General features: G+C 34.8%; 1 protein-coding gene across 1 annotated transcript; it reads left to right on the top strand.

The window, feature by feature from the left end:
• Window positions 1-16,986: 16,986 nt before the first annotated feature.
• On the top strand, window positions 16,987-17,995 carry LOC149192288 (uncharacterized). Its single transcript, XM_089406890.1, has 5 exons — window positions 16,987-17,044; window positions 17,183-17,415; window positions 17,494-17,545; window positions 17,620-17,665; window positions 17,759-17,995. Exons 1-5 carry the CDS (start codon window positions 16,987-16,989, stop codon window positions 17,871-17,873), a joined length of 504 nt encoding a protein of 167 aa, XP_089263016.1. The 3' UTR covers window positions 17,874-17,995.
• Window positions 17,996-18,604: the final 609 nt, after the last annotated feature.

Below are 18,604 nucleotides of genomic sequence, written 5' to 3' on the forward strand. Positions count from 1 at the left end.
ATTCATACCCATGTATAGATTACCAATATATCCACGCCCAATGACCTTTCCCTTCCTCCATCTAATCATTGATTCTCTCCTAAGGTGTTTCCCTTGCAAACACTATCTGGGGTTCGAATCCCATGAAATACATAGATCACGATGATGGTCTTCCTTCTTCTAGAATTTCCACGTAGATATAGACAAGGCAGACCTTGCCCTTCCTCCATCTAATCATTGATGCGTGTTTCCCATGAAAACTCCATTTGGGGTTCGAATCCCATGAAATCCATAGATCAAGTTGATGGTCTCCCTTCTTCCTTCTTCTCGAATTTCCACGCAGATATAGACAAGGCAGAGAAAAATACAGTGCTACAATGTGATGTTGTAATATGTGAATATTTCATTTGAACCCAACGCTAAACTGGAAATGAAAAAGAAAAGAAATATTTATAATATAAAATAAAATATATAAATTGCAATTGGGTTAAATGATTTATTTTTAATAATAATTTGTTATTTTTTCCTAAGACACTAAATTAAAAAGAAGAAGAAGAAGTTAAAAATGATATTGGGATGAGTGTAAACATTTAAATATGACCTCAATTAATAATAAAAAGTTAAATTAATAAAAATAATAAAATTTAATTTGTTATATTTTGATTTTGTTATTAACTTGTGAATAGGCTTTGTTACAATACCATGAGCCAATACCATGGCTTATCAATACTACAAGTCCAAAAACATAACTTATTTCACAACAAAAATATTTTACAACAATATGACAAGATTCTTAACCGTGGATATTCACCCCCACATTACGGTAGATATTATTAACTTGTAAAAAATAGCCTTTGTTACAATACCATGGGTCAATACCATGGATTATCAATACCACATGCCCAAAAAACATAAATTATTTCACAATCAAATATTTTATAACAATATGACAAGATTGTTAACCATGGATATTCACCCTCACTTTACCATGGATATTAACTTGTAAATCCGCTTTGTTACAATACCATGGACTATCAATACCACATGTCAAAAAACCATAACTTATTTCATAGTAAAAATATTTTATTTTAATTTAATTTTACAACATTTTTTTAATTGAATCTAAAAGGAAAAATGTTACAATTGGAGATATATCTAAACCCTCTATCCTCATGACTACTTAAAATATTCCCATAGAAATTAAATTAAGGTTTTAATAAAATTAAGCTAAGATGGATCTATTCTATAATAGATTAAATATAGTGTAGATTTTTTAAAGTTTTTTGTTATTTTATTTTCTTTGACATGATTGATCCAAAATATAGGTTTAATATTTTACAACCAATACCATGGGCCAATACCATGGCTTATCAATACTACAAGTCCAAAAACCATAACTTATTTCACAACTAAAATATTTTACAACAATATGACAAGATTCTTAACCATGGATATTCACCCCCACATTACGGTAGATATTATTAACTTGTAAAAAATATCCTTTGTTACAATACCATGGGTCAATACCATGGATTATCAATACCGCATCTCCAAAAAACATAAATTATTTCACAATCAAAATATTTTATAACAATACCACATGCCCAAAAAACATAAATTATTTCACAATCAAATATTTTATAACAATATGACAAGATTGTTAACCATGGATATTCACCCTCACTTTACCATGGATATTAACTTGTAAATCCGCTTTGTTACAATACCATGGCTTATCAATACTACATGCTAAAAAACCATAACTTATTTCATAGTAAAAATATTTTATTTTAATTTAATTTTACAACATTTTTTTAATTGAATCTAAAAGGCAAATGTTACAATTTGAGATATATCTAAACCCTCTATCCTCACGACTACTAAAATATTCCCATAGAAATTAAAATAATGTTTTAATAAAATTAAGCTAAGATGGATCTATGTGGCTTCTTTATATATATATATATATATATATATATATATATAGAGAGAGAGAGAGAGAGAGAGAGAGAGAGAGAGAGAGAGAGAGAGAGAACCAACATCATCCACCATAGCTAAGGATCCAAGGGATGAGAGAAACCAAATTGACTAATTATAATAGATTAAATATAGTGCATGATTTTTTAAAGTTTTTCATTGTTTTATTTTATTTGACATGATTGATCCAAAATATAGTTTTAATATTTTACAACCAATTAATTTTTTCTAATTTAGATAATTTCTTAAACACAATACAATGTGATCAAATTTAAGAGAGAGTTGGGAAGGGGGTGGAGAGAGGGAGCGAGACGGTGAAAAAGTTGGAGGATAGAGAGAGAGAAAGAGAGAGTGATGGGGGGGAGAGAGAGTGAGGTGGGAGAGAGGGAGCGAGAGGAAGGAAGAGAGAGAGAGAGATGGAGTTAGTGTGGGAGAGAGAGGGAGGAAAGAGCAAAGACATAGAGAGATAGAGGTGGAGAGAGAGAAAGGAGTGAGAAGGGGAAGGAAGAGAGATGGACACATAGAGATGGAGAAGGACAGGGAGTGGGGGAGATAGTGATAGAGTTGGATGGAAGAGAGAGAGAGAGAGGGAGAGTGATTTTGGGGGGGAGAGATAGAGGGAGGTTGGAGATAAGGGATAGATAGGAAGGAAGATAGAGATGAGGAGAGAGAGATGGAATTGGAGGGGGTAGGAGAGGGAGGGAACAAGAAAAACATATAGGGAGAAAGGTGGAGAGCGAGAGGGGGTGACAAGGGAGTTATGGGGAGAGAGTGAGAAAGAGAGGAGAGCGGGATGGAATAGAGAGAAGGATATAGATAGAGATGGAGAGAAGGGGAAGAGAGAGATAGGCAGAGAAGGGGAAGAGAGGGAGAGAGAGTGTGTGTACGTTTGGGGAGTGAGATAGGGAGAGGGAATAACAAAGAGACACAAATACAAATATAGATATTATATAATATTATATAACCAAACTAGATCCATATTAACCCTATAACTATCAAGTGACGAGAGGGATCCAATCTCTCGAGGTGAAAACGTTTCCTCAAGTTTTGCACTAGAAAAAAAAGTTTGCATCTCGTAAGATTGGACCCCCCTCAACGCTTGATAGATCTGGGGTTAAGATGGATGTAGGTCGGTTAATATGAAATTAAAGTAGTTTTTATTCGATATTATAGTCTTAAAAATTAAAATTTCCCTTTAAAATAATTTCAAATTAGAACTAGATCCAATTAGATTCAATGAATAGATTTGTAAAAAATACATAAAAGAATGTTTTTATTAAAAAATGTATTTTTAAAATTACAAATTTATAGAGATGCATAGTGCAAAGTTGGCTCACCTATACACCATGTGAGGATGAAGAAGTGTTTAAGGAAGGATAACCTTTCAACCAATCTTTAACAACCTTTCAATCCCTATCATTGGTAAGTTTAGATTGCTTGACACAATTAAGATGACTAACATAAAAACCTGATTCATATTATTGTAGTACTTGTTAGGCAGTTGTACTTTTGTTCTTAGACTAAATTAGTCATTCATGTTAGCCATTTTTAGTTGTATTACTTATTAGCTAGTCACATATTTTAACCTGTGACTAAATTAGTGATTTATGTTAGTCGTTTTTAGTTCGGTCACTTAAGATTGCTCATTTTTTATAGTATTTCACTTGGAAAAGCTGTGGTGACTAACTTTTTTAGTCACCCAGTCACTAATTTCTCATTTTATACTAGTGATACAACACCACAAACAAAGTGGTATGGCCATACACTAGACATAAACAAAGTGACAAACAAAGCACAAAGAATCGAAATCGCAAGACTCTCAATAGTCACCATGACTTAATCCCCATGGTTCCCAGTTCTTCCAAAGGAAAGCTCAACCTGAGCCTTCTTCAGAATTTCATGGCAGTGTCTTGCCATGCAATCCGCTGCATCACACTACCGTAAACATATAATTGTCAGTGCTTAAATAAACATAGCAATACACCAGTTACCTTATCTTTTTGTGCCAAGCACACTGCCTTGCAATTGAACATATCCATGCCATCTCTCAAGGAACTCCAATTCTTTGAAGGACCCAGCTATAACTAGCAACTAGTTGATGTACCTGTCAAATACATGTTCATAATTATAGCACATATCCGCATGATGTCAAACAAAATCAAGGTTAAGAAGGCTCCATGTATGCAAAACACTCATTCATATGGAATTAGGGTTTCCAAAAATAGCCAAAGGAATCCTTGCCCAATTCCTTTCTTTTACCTTTTTACTTTGTTGCAATAGAGTCTTACTATGCACTGTGACATCACCCAACTGTTAGTTATATAAACACATCAATTTTTACCTTGTCACACTAATACCAAGCATATTTCTTGTAACTGTTTACACATGTCAACCACATGTTCCAAATATTAAGAAAATCATATCTATCACTTTGAAATCAACCTTTACCAAGACTAAAAATCATGTCATAATCCATAGTCAACTCATAGTCATTAAACATAATGCTACAACTGTCACCTACTACACTCAAGTACATATCAACTATATCAACACATATGTGTTAGCACAATCATCTTAAAAAAATATCATTCCTTCATGCAATCCTATAGACTCATACTCATATCATGCAATAAATCAAACATTCAACAAACTATAAATGTACCATGTTAGATAAATCAACTAGACAACATAATAGACACCAAACACTCAAACACCAAATAGATGACATAATCAACAATGAAGCACCAAGTATACTACATAAGAAAACTCATACCTTAGTGTATCTCAGGGGAGGCTATATTGTCTGCACAATCAATCTAGTTAGCATGATATAACTTTACAACACAGCAGATCAAGCACAAAAAAGATCATGTTATCCATAACAATAACTAACTAACATGTTCACATCATAAACTCATAAACATTTTCCATTCATGCATAACAATCACTTATGCAAAGTCAGTTTAGATTAGTATGACATAATAACACAACATATTAACTAATACTTGAATGTCATAACCTTAACCATATGCATAGGCCAATCCAAATTAGTATGATACATGTAACATCAAGATATCAATGCTATAACCCTAATCATCAAGTTAAATAACATATAATAACAAGTTATATATCATGCTCACAACGAAATATGACGTATTCATCAATTTAATTATCATATAACAGTAACAAGCTAACATACTCATCAACAACATAATCATAAAGTTATCTAACCTAAAACAACAATAGTAATGCATACAACCACAAGTTATTATCATTCATGACTATATGACACATGTGTATATGACTACAATAATCAACTAACATCTATCATGTATGTAACCATAGCATCGATAGAATGAAAGGCATACACATAACCATATTGCATATAACAATACTTAACCTACATACCTGCATGCCCAACATATAAACCTGCATGACAACAAGCTCTTACCGCGAGGTCCAATGCTGCAAATTCACTTTTATGATCTGCATATCCTACTCTATCTCAACCAACACATTAGCATCATAACATACCAATAGCATCATGATGACGTAATTGCATACAATGACCTCATGCATAATAACCTTCACCATGACAATGCATGCATAACAACATATAGACACTGACATGCATAACAAATGCATATACAACCATATACTCATGACGACACATTCCATAACAATTCCATCAACCCTCACATGGTGACATCATTACAACCATGATCAACACCATGCAAATGCAACAAGCACATGGACTACAAGCATAAGGAACACATATGCAACCAACATGAATGCACGATAAACACATTCACCCAGGGAGAGTGCAACCATGCTTTGATACCACTCTATAACACCCTCCTCCACATCTACCCACGTAATCGACCAACCAGGGTAAACATGTGATGAGAGGCTACTATGATATGATTCAACTTCCTTGGTGACCTTAAGGAAATGGAATTGACAGAAACACATCAACCATACCTTCCACATCAGCAACAACATCCTCACGAGACATCCCAGCCACTCAGGAATCCTGCCCTTCGGTCCCAATGACCTTTTAGACCTCTTGACCTCTGGACATTCTCATGTTATGGGCATGCTAGCATCCAGGGACCTCTGGATGCTCTCACAAGCCTGCATGCCTATATCTAGGGATTTTTCCCAGCAGATCTGTGCCAGGGTTCTTGGACTTGAGGCACTTTTCAAGCCAATAATTCTGACCACTGCCCAAAACTTGTTATAACTTCTAGAATCCATCAAACATGTGATGATAAGATTAATAAACTAAAAATTAACTCTAGGACTAGGCCTGACCATCCCCAACCGGGACTGGCATTCTGTGAAACACTTGGCATCAATGCAATATACAGGTCTAGAATACAAGACAAAGCATGAATGACTGAAAACTCTTATGAAACATGACAAGAAGGATCACCACCTTCTCCCTTGAACTGTTGTGACATCAATTAGGTCTTGAATCCATCATTTAACCATTACAAGTAAATACATGAAGTAACCATGACATGGACCAGTCAATTAACCATGCTTATAACCAACATAAAACCATGGAAATAATAGTGTCAAGATTACAACCATTAAATCCACATATAAACAAGTACAAAATAAAGAGAACTTAGCTTTCATTAATCATAGGAAAATCTGACTAGGTTCAAGACTTCCACGTACCACTCGACTGTAGACATGGCTGAACCAAATATTTCTTTCAACCAGTCACCCCCGTGCCATATTCCAAGCATGAATGTGGGATCTCATGGATAAACCAATCCAAAAACAACTAAGGGAATCCAAAGGTTAAACCACGTCCACCCTCAACAAACCATGATCACACCAAAACCGATGCTCTGATCATAAAACCAAACCAAAATTAGAATGCCATCCGAAATCCATCACTATCCTTGAGGAATTTTCCATCTCTTTGTCTCTCAGGCTTTACTGCAATCCAATCCGGATCACTAGGCCCTAAACCGAGACCAATATTTCAGGATTTACGACAATCCAAACCTAGATCACTAAGCCCTAAACTCCTCCCTTAGGATTTACCGTGTATCTCGCCAAAACTAGTCAAGGGATTCCTAGGCCTTTGGGAATGAACCTTGAGACCACCTCCACCCTAGATTCTGAAATCCATCCGACATATACAAAGCTCAAAACCAAGATAAACATCCCAACACACCATGGCATCCAGAAAAAGGCAAGGCTAGGTTGAAAACCACTGTCATAACCCGACAAAACCATGCCACCGACAACAAGAGAACCATACACCAACATGCAAATCCATGCATGTCAAAACTAGCTAGGAAATCACACATGCAATATGTTACCTGCAAGTATTCCTGTTGAAGTTGCTTGATCTTGCTTTTCCTTCCTTGATCCTTTCTTTCCTTCCTTTCCTTTCCTTGTCCTTCCCTTGCTTTCTTTTCCCTTCCTTGCTCCAAAACCTGAGCAAAAACTTGAGCCAAGAGCTTTCCAATTGATCCTCAGAAGCCTTTTTATCAATGAGGCCTCTATTTTCTTCATTTTCCATTATTTTCCTTCAATTTCCTCCTCACATGCAACATGTGACCTTTCACCTTCCTTTTCTCTTAATTTCCTTTATTTCCATAAATAAATGCGCCAAAAATGCCTTTTTCCTTTTAATGCCTTTTCCTTTTCCATTCTCCTTAGCCATAATAAACCGAAATGAACACCCACACTAGAATGTCCTTCCCAACATTTAGCTTGGAATACGTGTCCCTTGATTGTGGTCTTATTTTTCCTTCGTTAACTTTTATTACATGGAAGTTTCACTAGGGCCATTACACTGTAAAAAGCCCATTGCCAAAATGCTTCATGAGTTCCTTGCACCGAATTACCACATCACCACATTTCTATTCAAATGCATGATTTGGCACATGCCTTATAGGATATTCACATGACCAAGGGTGCACTTCAAAGTGAGAAGACACTTATTATTACTAATATGTCATTGCTTATTAAATTGTATTTACTATCCTCTTTCTATTTAGTAACACTTGGTAGTTTTTTCTTTTTTGTTCATGATGAACTCATTGTAATTCTTATCTTTTTGTGTAGTGGGGAATTTATGCAAGTAGTTTCAATCCTCTAAAAATGAATTTTGTTTAGGATTCTCTACAATCATCAATTATGGGCATAGCAAGAAAAATTCCAACTACTCCAATAACTGCAACATGAATCATGAAAGAATTTTATTATAAAATTCCTGAGAGTAGCCTGTATTCAGATATAGTGATTACATAGGATGTTAGAATATTAAGTTGGGATGGAATTTACAAGTTAATGGAAGAGTAATTACAAGATGCTTTAAAAGGAGAAACTGGTGCAACTATTCGTGACGATTCTCCTAGGAGAAATGACAAACCAGAGTACACATTAGTCAATGTAGCGAGCTCCACGCTACATAAAATCGCCGCTAGACCAAGACTAATGCCTTATATATTCCTAATTTGATGGGTCATCGTCTTCGTCAACATTCCAAAACACCAAATTATCACTCCAAGTGGTACAATTGTTAGGTATTTCATGCCCAATGACATCCATAGTATGTATAAATTTCCCACAAATAGTTTAATTTTCAATCAGATTTGTGTAAATAGTTTTATGAAAATAGAGTGTAGAGAACTCAACAAAACACTTCTTGCTTTAATAAAGGATTGCATAATTTTTCCCAAGAAACATAATAAAGAACATTCTCATGATTATCCCATCCTTCTCTTGCCCCTCCGTTTTGTTATCTTGTTACCATGTTGTGTCGTCTGTTTGGTTACAAAAATTTTAATCATTTTCCTCTTGATTGTGTTCCTATTATTCAAAGATCTCTTGAGGGTAATAGTTTCAATTGGGTTGAAATGCTGTCAAATAACATTGTCCAACATGTCCTCACATTTTGAGAAGGCAAAACCTCGACTCCTAAACCACGTTTCTACATGTATTCTTATATCATGGATGTTATATATTGGTCAACAACCTTTCCAGCTATGGGTTGCAAATGGAAACTTGCAAATCCTACCCCTATCTACATCTATCACAAGCAAATTTGGGAGGAAAACTACTTTCAAAATTTTTATGTCATTTGTCACCATGTTATGGTTCCTTTTCACGAATCCCTCTTTGACAGGAAACCCTCTAGGATTTCTTAGATAACCATTGATTGTCTTCAAAAATTTGGAGATTGGTACTATGAAAATAACTTTACCTATATTAGGATTGTCGGTTTCCTTGCTCCCCCTATGCTCTTCCTATATATGTTATAGATAGACTCCTATGCAAGGAGGTTGCTTATCAGACAATTGGAATAGGGATTACTTATGAATTGAAAATAACATCCAAAAAAGTGTGGCCAAAATTTCCTATTTAAGTCAGTATATATTCTATAATGAACTATCCTCATGGATAAAAAGAGCTTATCCCTTTTCAAGTTATTAAGTTAGCTACAATTCCTCTTAAATATCATGACCATAGGAGATAAGCTAAAAACATTATTGCATCCTTTGGTCTTAAAAAGTATATTCACGAGACTTATGTATTTGATGATCGATTTAATTCTGCATCCTCATATTAGAAGTGTTTACAAGGGTGAATGAATTACTAGCTAACCAACGACATGGATTCATATTGTACAGGGAAAACAAAAGAGTTGGATTACCTCCTATTTTACAATCAATTGGGAATGAAAAGAATGTAGTGTATCCTTCTAGTTCATCAATGCAAATGAGTGGAAGTAAGAAGACCAGTACCCTAAAGAATACTAAACAAAAGGCTCCTCAGCAAGATGTTCTTCTAAAGAATGCTCATCCTAAAGAAATTGGTACTCATAAGATTACTAGTGAATTAACTCCTTTGCAAAAGAAATATCTAATTAAGAAACCGAAAGATATAATAATTGATGCTAAATGGGAAATCACTCCTGAGAAAATTGTTCCTTCAAAGAAGAATATTTCACAGAATAAGTTTTCTCATAAGGAAGATATTCCTGAACTCCTTACTGATATCGCAATATAGGGAGAACGACAATTGCATGATCAGGTAGTCTCAACCCATCTAACTCAAGTTTAAAATCAATCCACCCAAGAGAAATTCTGTAGTTCTTTTTACACGCAAGTTGCTATTGAACTCCTTATGCAAATGGAATCTATAATTGTCACAGAAACTACTGTCTCTAATCCTCATCTTATTATCTTAACCCCTATCAATACTTTTCCCATTCGTGAGGAAATACCTCAACAAAATAATGATTTTGAATATAAGATTCAATAAATTCCTTCAATTGAAGTGTTCTACAACACCAAGCAACAAGTCATCTTAAGGAAGAGTAGTAAAAGGAGAAGAATTTTAGAAATAGAGAGCTCATGCGGCACCCTTGTCTCAACAACAACATTGTAGATTGTTTTGGAAACATCTTCTTCCACGCCCGATTGCGATTTTGAAGAATTAGCAAAACATGTTGGAGCCTATGCAAATGCCAACATTCATAAAGGAAACAAAGTTACATAATTCATTAAGCAAAAGGATGAGAAGATAATCCTACTCGAACAAGATTGTTCAAAATTGAGGGCACAATTAAATGATTAAATTGCTGAAATGAAAAGTAAGTTAGAGGTAGACATAAAGCAGAAAGAGGCTTAAGTCACACACTTGTTAAAAAGAATAGAAGCCAGAGAACCCAATGTAATTAAACTGGTGAAATTCAAATGAGGTAACTAGTAATAATCAAAGTATTCATCACGAACAAGCACAATTCTGTGATCATATGGAAAATTTGCAGACTATATAAAAACAAGTTGATGTTTTAATCAATGATTTTTGTGACATGAAAAGTTTATTTGAATATTCAAGGGAAAAAATCAAAGAATTTCTATAGTGGGAGTGGGATCTAGACAGGAATACCTCGGACCTACTCATTATCAACAAGTTTAAAAAATACGTTGTAATACATTCATGGAAAGCTTAGTTTCACATCCTAAAACCAATGATAGAAGATACAGAAAGGATTTGAGACTCACTTATCCAATTGACGTTATAGTCACTTGAATACACTAAAATTCCGATCGTATATACAAACGATCCTCTTCCTCAAGCTAACAAATTAAAACTAGAAGTATAAGAAATTAGACAACGGTTCCAAAACAGAGTTCATCAATTGTCATCTGTCAACTTCAATCAAATATGGGAGTTCCTCGTTCAACCAGTAAGTGAGTATCAAAGCACGAAGGTCTTGAACGAGTAGATTATTCAACTAATGCTTGTGTTGGAAGCTCGTTTTGTGTCATGTCAAGTATGCATTCATCTACAGTCACTTGTTGATTTGGATAATATTCTTAGAGTTTATTCTCAATGGAAGCCTTTCAACCAATATTTGTCATCCTTGTCACCCACTCAAGGATGATATGTTTCTATTATTATTGTTCCATCTATTTACAATTCTCTTTTAAATTATTTTATTGGTTATTGCTTTGATGCTTTGAAATATTGTTAGAGACTATATTGAACCAATGTTAATTAGTTCTCAAATTTTGGAAATTTATTGATCTGATCTTGAATCGAAGTTTAACAATTCTCCAATTTTGAAAAGTTATTGAACTCATGTTCAAGAGTTATGAAATTTTGAATTAAAAAAAATGCTTTCTTGCAGTAGTGCCTTTCTCTTTTAATTTGAACAACTGTTATTTTGATTGTATTTATAGAAAGAGTGAAAGCAAGCTTCTTTTATTTCTTTTGTTCTCAAATTGATATTATGCTTCTCCATTTGAATTCTTGGAAAATTTATTGTTAGTGCCATTCTATTTTTTGTTTGAATTAACAAGGTGTTGAAATTGAATATGAATAAGTTAGAACAAATCCAAGTTGTTCATTAGAAACAACTAAAATTTAACTCTTTGTTATGCAACCAACTCACAAAATAGAAGAAAATATAGTTCAACGACTTCAAAATCAGTCTCTTCGAGGGAGCAACCTCCTTTACATTACACAAATGAAAAATTCTTGGATGATACAAATGACAAGACCTCCTTTCTATATATAGGAGTCTAAGGGGTCCTAATACAATCAGAGCCTACATAACAATAATATTGTAGGGGCAGAACAATGAAAATAGTGGGTTTCTATGGGGCACAATAATAACAACATGGGGACTATATTGGCACAATAATACAATAAGGAGGTTTCACTAATAACAATAAGGGGTTACACTAGTAGTATAGGGACCTAACATGCCCCTCTCCTTCAAAAAGTGTTGTCCTCAACGCTTGAGTAGTTTTAGATGCTTCTGTATAAAATTCTCATCCTCCCATGTTGAATCTTCAGCGGGTAAGTTCTTCCACTTGATGAGATACTATGAAATCGATCAATTTCATAGCTGTAGATCTCTTGTTTCTGTGACTGCTTCAGGTTCCAATGTGATTTTTCCTTCTTCGTCAAGTTCTGACAATATTATTTGAAATGGTACCTTCTACAACTTTTGAATGAGTGACCACACTTCTATTTCATTCTTCCATTGATCCCTTGCTTCGTTTATCCAATTTGGTTGGATAATAGAAATGGCATGAAACAATGCTTCCACATCCTCATCCTTTCTTGAGAGTGCAACTGCAACAACATTTTTCTTCCCTTTTTTGTAGATGATTTCAAAGTCATAACCCAACATCTTTGTGGCACATTTTTGTTGTTCTTTTGAAGATAATATTTATTCTAAAAATTATTTAAGCCTATCATGATTTGTTTTTACCTTGAAGTGTCTTCCCATTAGGTAAGGTTGCCATTTCTTAAGTGCATGTAGTATTTCCAACATTTCCTTCTCATAAATAGCTTTGTGTAAATACTTTCCTTTGATTGGATGAGTTTCAAAAGAAATGGGCATTTCTTCTTGCATTAAAACAACACCAATTCCATTTCCTGAGGAATCACATTCCATAATAAAGGTTTTTGTGAAGTCTGGCAAAGCTAAGACCAGTGCTTGGCGCATTGCCTCTTTAAGATGTTCAAAGGCCTTCATTGCTTCTAGAGTCCAAGAAAATGCATCTTTCTTTAGTAATGTTGTTAGAGGTCCTGTTATTCTCCCATAATTATTAACAAACTTGCGACAATACCCTGTCAACCCGAAAAATCCTCACAGATTCTTTATGGATGTGGGAATTTTCCATTCTTTAATTGCTTTAATTTATCTAGGGTCTACTTTAACACCTTCATGAGATACAATATGACCCAAATATTCCACCTCTTGTACTCCAAAGAGATATTTGGAGCTTTTTGCATATAATTGCTTCGCCTCCAATAGTTTGAGCACCCTATCAACATGTTGAACATGATCCTTCCAAGACTTGTTGTAGATTAGTATATCATCAAAAAATACTAACGCAAATTTTCTAAGGAAGGGTTTGAAAATGGAATTCATAAAACCTTGAAATGTAGAAGGTGTATTGGTAAGGCCAAAAGGCATGACCAAAAATTCATAATGACCCTCATGAATTCTAAATTCTATTTTTTGGAATGTCTTCAGTCTTCATTCTAATTTGATGATATATTGCAAGGATAATTTTAGGGGCGAATGTTCGCCCTTTGGCGAAATTAAGGGGTTTTAAATTTTTAGTGGGCGAATATTTTGTATCATAGTACATTTTTACAAATCACCTCAAATAGCCCACCTTATTTTAAGGGAGAGGGTAAAAAAGGTAAATTTAGCCCTTGAAATTAGGACTTACAACCTTCCATTCGCCCATTTTCAAGAATAGGTTTTATTTAAGTGAATCCATTCGCCCATTTTCAAGAATAGGTTTTATTTAAGTGAATCCTATGGGCCAAATACCATATTTATAAAAGAGGTACGGTAAATTAATAAAAATATAAATAAATGAGAGGTATGGTAAATAAATAAACCATTTTTTATATTTACTCCATAAGTCACCTTATATACATGTAAGGGTGTAAACAAATAAAAATATAAGTAAAGTGGAGGTATGGTAAATAAATAAAACGTCTTTTTATACTTACTCAAAAGGTATGGTAAATAAATAAAAATATATATAAACTAGACGTATCGTAAATAAATAAAACATCTTTTTATATTAAAAGAGGTACGGTAAATTAATAAAAATATAAATAAATGAGAGGTATGGTAAATAAATAAACCATTTTTTATATTTACTCCATAAGTCACCTTATATACATGTAAGGGTGTAAACAAATAAAAATATAAGTAAAGTGGAGGTATGGTAAATAAATAAAACGTCTTTTTATACTTACTCAAAAGGTATGGTAAATAAATAAAAATATAAATAAACTAGACGTATCGTAAATAAATAAAACCTCTTTTTATATTTAGTCCATAACCCTCGTTCTATTTATGAAGGCTCAAGAAAGAGGTTTTATTTAAGTGAATCCTATGGGCCAAATACCATATTTGTAAAAGAGGTATGGTAAATTAATAAAAATATAAATAAACTAGAGGTATGGTAAACAAATAAAACATTTTTTATATTTACTCCATAAGTCACCTTATATTTACGAACACTCAAAAAATGGGTTATATTTAGGTGAAACCTATGGCCAAAATGGTATGGGACAAATACCATGGACTAGATTGTTATTAATACCATGCAAAAAACCATTATTAACCCTAATATTAGAATTAATAAAAATAAAAATGGCACATGGTATTGACCCATGGTATTCACCAAAATGGCACATGGTATTGACCCATGGTATTCACCTGGAATGTAGCCTATTTAAATGGGGGAATTAAACCAGCATGTAGCCTATGCTAAGATTCACTAGGACTTTACAAAGTTTTATTATTTAGTGAAAGACTCGCCAAGATCTTACAATATTTTATAATTGAGTAAAATATTCGCCATGCCTGGTGAGAGATTCGCCAAAAAATTATATATAAATATTATATTATTGATAAAATCGCCTTTCATTTTTCCTATATACCATGGAGATTCGCCCATTTATTACATTTATAAATTTAGGGGGGGTTCTTAAAATTTTCCCTGATATCTTGAACAAGGATCCAACTTGGTGAAGTAAATTTCTCCATGTAATTCAACCAATAATTCATCAATGGCAGGAATGGGAGATTTATCTTTAATAGTAAGCTTATTGAGCTCTCTATAATCTAGATACATGCTCCATGATCCATTCTTCTTTTGTACCAATACCACTGGAGCAGAGAAATAACTTTGACTAGGTTGAATTATACCAACCTCTAGCATTTCTGCAACCATACATTCAATTTCACTCTTTTGGGCATATGGATATCTATAAGGCATGATATTTGGGGAACACTTCTTAGAATCAAATGAATAGCATGATCATGGTAACGAATAGGTGGGAGGCATTTGGGAGTCTCAAATACCTTGGAATGATTGTACAAAAGTTTTTGGAGATCTAGAGAAATAAATGATTTCGATGTGGGAACCTCTAGTGAACATAATTGTGCATTTACACCCCATTGTTCTTACTTTAGAAGCTTTGTCATGCTGTTAGAGATGATTATCTTTCTCGATTTTCTTGTGATACCCCTTAATTCAACTTCCTTTCCTTCCCAAAAAAAATTCAAGAAGCGTTCTTGAAAATTAAAAGCTATCACACCCAATCATTGTAGCCATTGGACTCCTAGTACAACATCATCACCACCCATTGGAATGGAAAGAATTGGACTATTCAAGACATATTCTCCCATGGATAGCTTCATATTATGACACTTTCTAGAGCAATTTATGGTTCCTCCATTTGCAACCATTACTTGACACTCTAGTGCTGGATATAGGAAGCAATTCAATTCCTTGGCTATCTTATAATGAATAAAATTATGGGTACTACCCGAATCAATCAACACTATTACCTTTTTCTTCTTGATATGCCCTTCTATCTTGAGAGTTTGAGGAGTAGTAATTCCTGTTAATGAATTACAAGATATGGCTAGATTCATTTCTTCTTTCTCTAGGATTGGTTCCTGGTGCATATCCTCTTCTTTTGACGTTTCTTGTTCCTTTTCTTGCTCCTCTTCCCCATCTATGTAAATTAATTTCTTCTCAGCACACTTATGACCTTTAGTGTATTTTCTATCACAATTGTAACAAAGCCCTTTTGCTCTTTTTTCTTCCAATTGTCGTGGTGTCAACCTTGTAGGTTTTGGAAGGCTAGGGGCAACAACACTTCCATCTTTATAGTTGTGAGTGGTAGGCTTCCTTGTTTCCATAATTTTTCTTACCATTTTTCTTGCCAACCTGAATGCCTTCTCTAATGAATGAGGTTCCCAAAGGTGAACCTCATGTTGGATGTTATCCTTTAAAGTCCCTATGAACACATCAATCTCGTGCTCCTTTGGAATATCTTTTACCCTTATATTCAATTTTTGGAAGTCCTCAATGTGCTCTATCATTGAACGCTATTGTTTGAGATTTATCAATTGGCTAAAAAACATGTTGCTTTTTGTATCCTCATAATGTGCTATCATTTCTTCCGTAAAAATTGCCCAAGTGACAATTTGTTTACGAGAGCAAAGGCGTCGATACCATACAAACTAATTTGGTTCCAAATATAAAGTTGCAATGCATACCTTTTGTGTGTTTTGCACATTATGGAGATTGAAATATTGCTCCATCTATAGTATCCATGTTACGAGATCCTTTCCATCAAACTTACTCATATCAATCTTTGGAACACTGTGGGTCTTCAATTCAACGTTAGATTCTATTAAATCATCATTAACATTTCTTTTGTTTTCATCATGAGTTTCCTTTACTACCCTTTCGCCATTAGTAAGCATTTCTTGTAGCAAATTTGTCAAACCTGTTTTCAAATATTCCATGCTACCTTTAAGTTTTTCTTCTATATCCCATCTTAGCTTACATGCCATCCATCTTAACTTCCAAGCCTTTCTTTAAACTATCCATCTTAACTTCTGTTACTTTTTGTGAGAGTGAATTTTGTTGCACCTGGTCTCGTAATTTTGATATATCATGTTGCATTTCTTCCTCTTCTTCATGAGTGATGGCCCAGCCCTTCGGTGACGTGGACACACAGTCATGTGGTCTCACCTCAGGCCCCGGTGGTCACTTGCATGCGGACAAAACTCCCGCGGTTTTACCTGGCCCCCAATCTGAGGCTCATTAAATCACGCATCTGCCGGTTGAAAGGTTTAGCCACCGGCTTGTTCCGTTACCTCCCGCCTATGTTAAACCCTAAGGACTTACCTTTGGCTCATTTTCACTTATCACTCTGCCGCTTCTCTCTCTGCGTTCCTGTGGCGATGCTCCCGGTTTCAAACCTGGTCACTGTTCTGTCCAACAGACGAACCCTGTACTCGGTCAATGGTTACAATGGTTACAGTTTCTGTTGAGGAGCTATTCCTCTGTCTTCGATGCTGTCTATCGAGGTGCGTGGACCTGTATGGCTCAGTGGTTCTGTTCTGAGGTTATGGTAAGCTGCTTTATATTTTTGTGGGTTCATTGTAAGAGTCTTTGCATTCTCTGTTACTGAGCTATAATTTTTGTACAGGTAACTGCGACCTTGAAGCTGCCGCTCTTCCAATCTCTTTCCGCCCTCGAAGGTAAGCTAGCGTGCTATGATTCACCCTGCATGGTTATCTTTTATCGACACTTACAGGTTCTGTGCCTTTTTCAGTTTGTGGAATGGGGTTCTGTCTCAACAGCTCTCCGTCGACCTGTGGGTGAGTTTACATCTCCTTCATGCTCGCATTTGTTTGCTCCTTCGTTCTCTTATACTGATGATGATTCTAACCTCTCACTGTTTCTATGTGCAGGCTTGAACAGAAGGCTCGCTCACGAGGGTTTCGAGTTGTGCAATCTTCGAATCCTTTCGACCCTGGTACCCTTTGCAAACGGGTAGGGTTTACTCCTGCTCCAGTATGTCTGTAGATTGTTCAATATGGCTGTAGATGTAGATATCAGCTTGTTTAGGTTGTCTAGGGTTCGGCCGTGCCCTTTGCCGGCGTTTGCAGTCTCTGTGCTTTGTTCTTTTGCATCAAACTACAATCTTAGTGTAACAAGGGTTTGGTAATTTGTGCTTTACGGCGATGTCGGGGTTTATCACATGACACTGTAAGGTTTATCGATCTTTTTGTGTGCAATGACTATGAAATACTTTAATTAAGTTAATGGAAACAGAGTGGTTTGGTTTGATACCTCTTTCTTGTAAGCTTGTATATTGATTTTATGTGGCCGTGTTACTCCTCGTGCTTGGCATACTGGTTCTGTGCAATATGGACTCGTGGTCTTGATTTGATGCCTGTAACGTTCTTGAAATTCTAGTTACAGTTAAACTCTTTCCATTTCAATTCACTTTTAAAAATACAGTAGATACACAGTAAACACTTGTGTGCACAATATGGGAAAATGTCAGCAATAGATTATCTCAAACAAATTTACACTAGTTCTGTTACAGAGGGTTTCTTGATCAAGTTTCTATTTCTCTCTTGTTCACGAAGGGAAGAAGTCCCTCTCATTTGCCTATTTTGCTTTTTAATCTACATGGAAACATAACTAATTGACAAACTGCCCTACCTGAATCCTAACTGTCATTTAGTTATTCTTTAACAAAACTTAACTAAACAGTTTTCCCTTCCTGGGCTTAAACAACTTTGTAATTT

Source organism: Pinus tabuliformis, chromosome 2_2 (assembly GCF_031772625.1).
Source record: "Pinus tabuliformis cultivar Carrire ecotype Pingquan chromosome 2_2, CPIR1, whole genome shotgun sequence".
NCBI lineage: Eukaryota > Viridiplantae > Streptophyta > Pinopsida > Pinales > Pinaceae > Pinus > Pinus tabuliformis.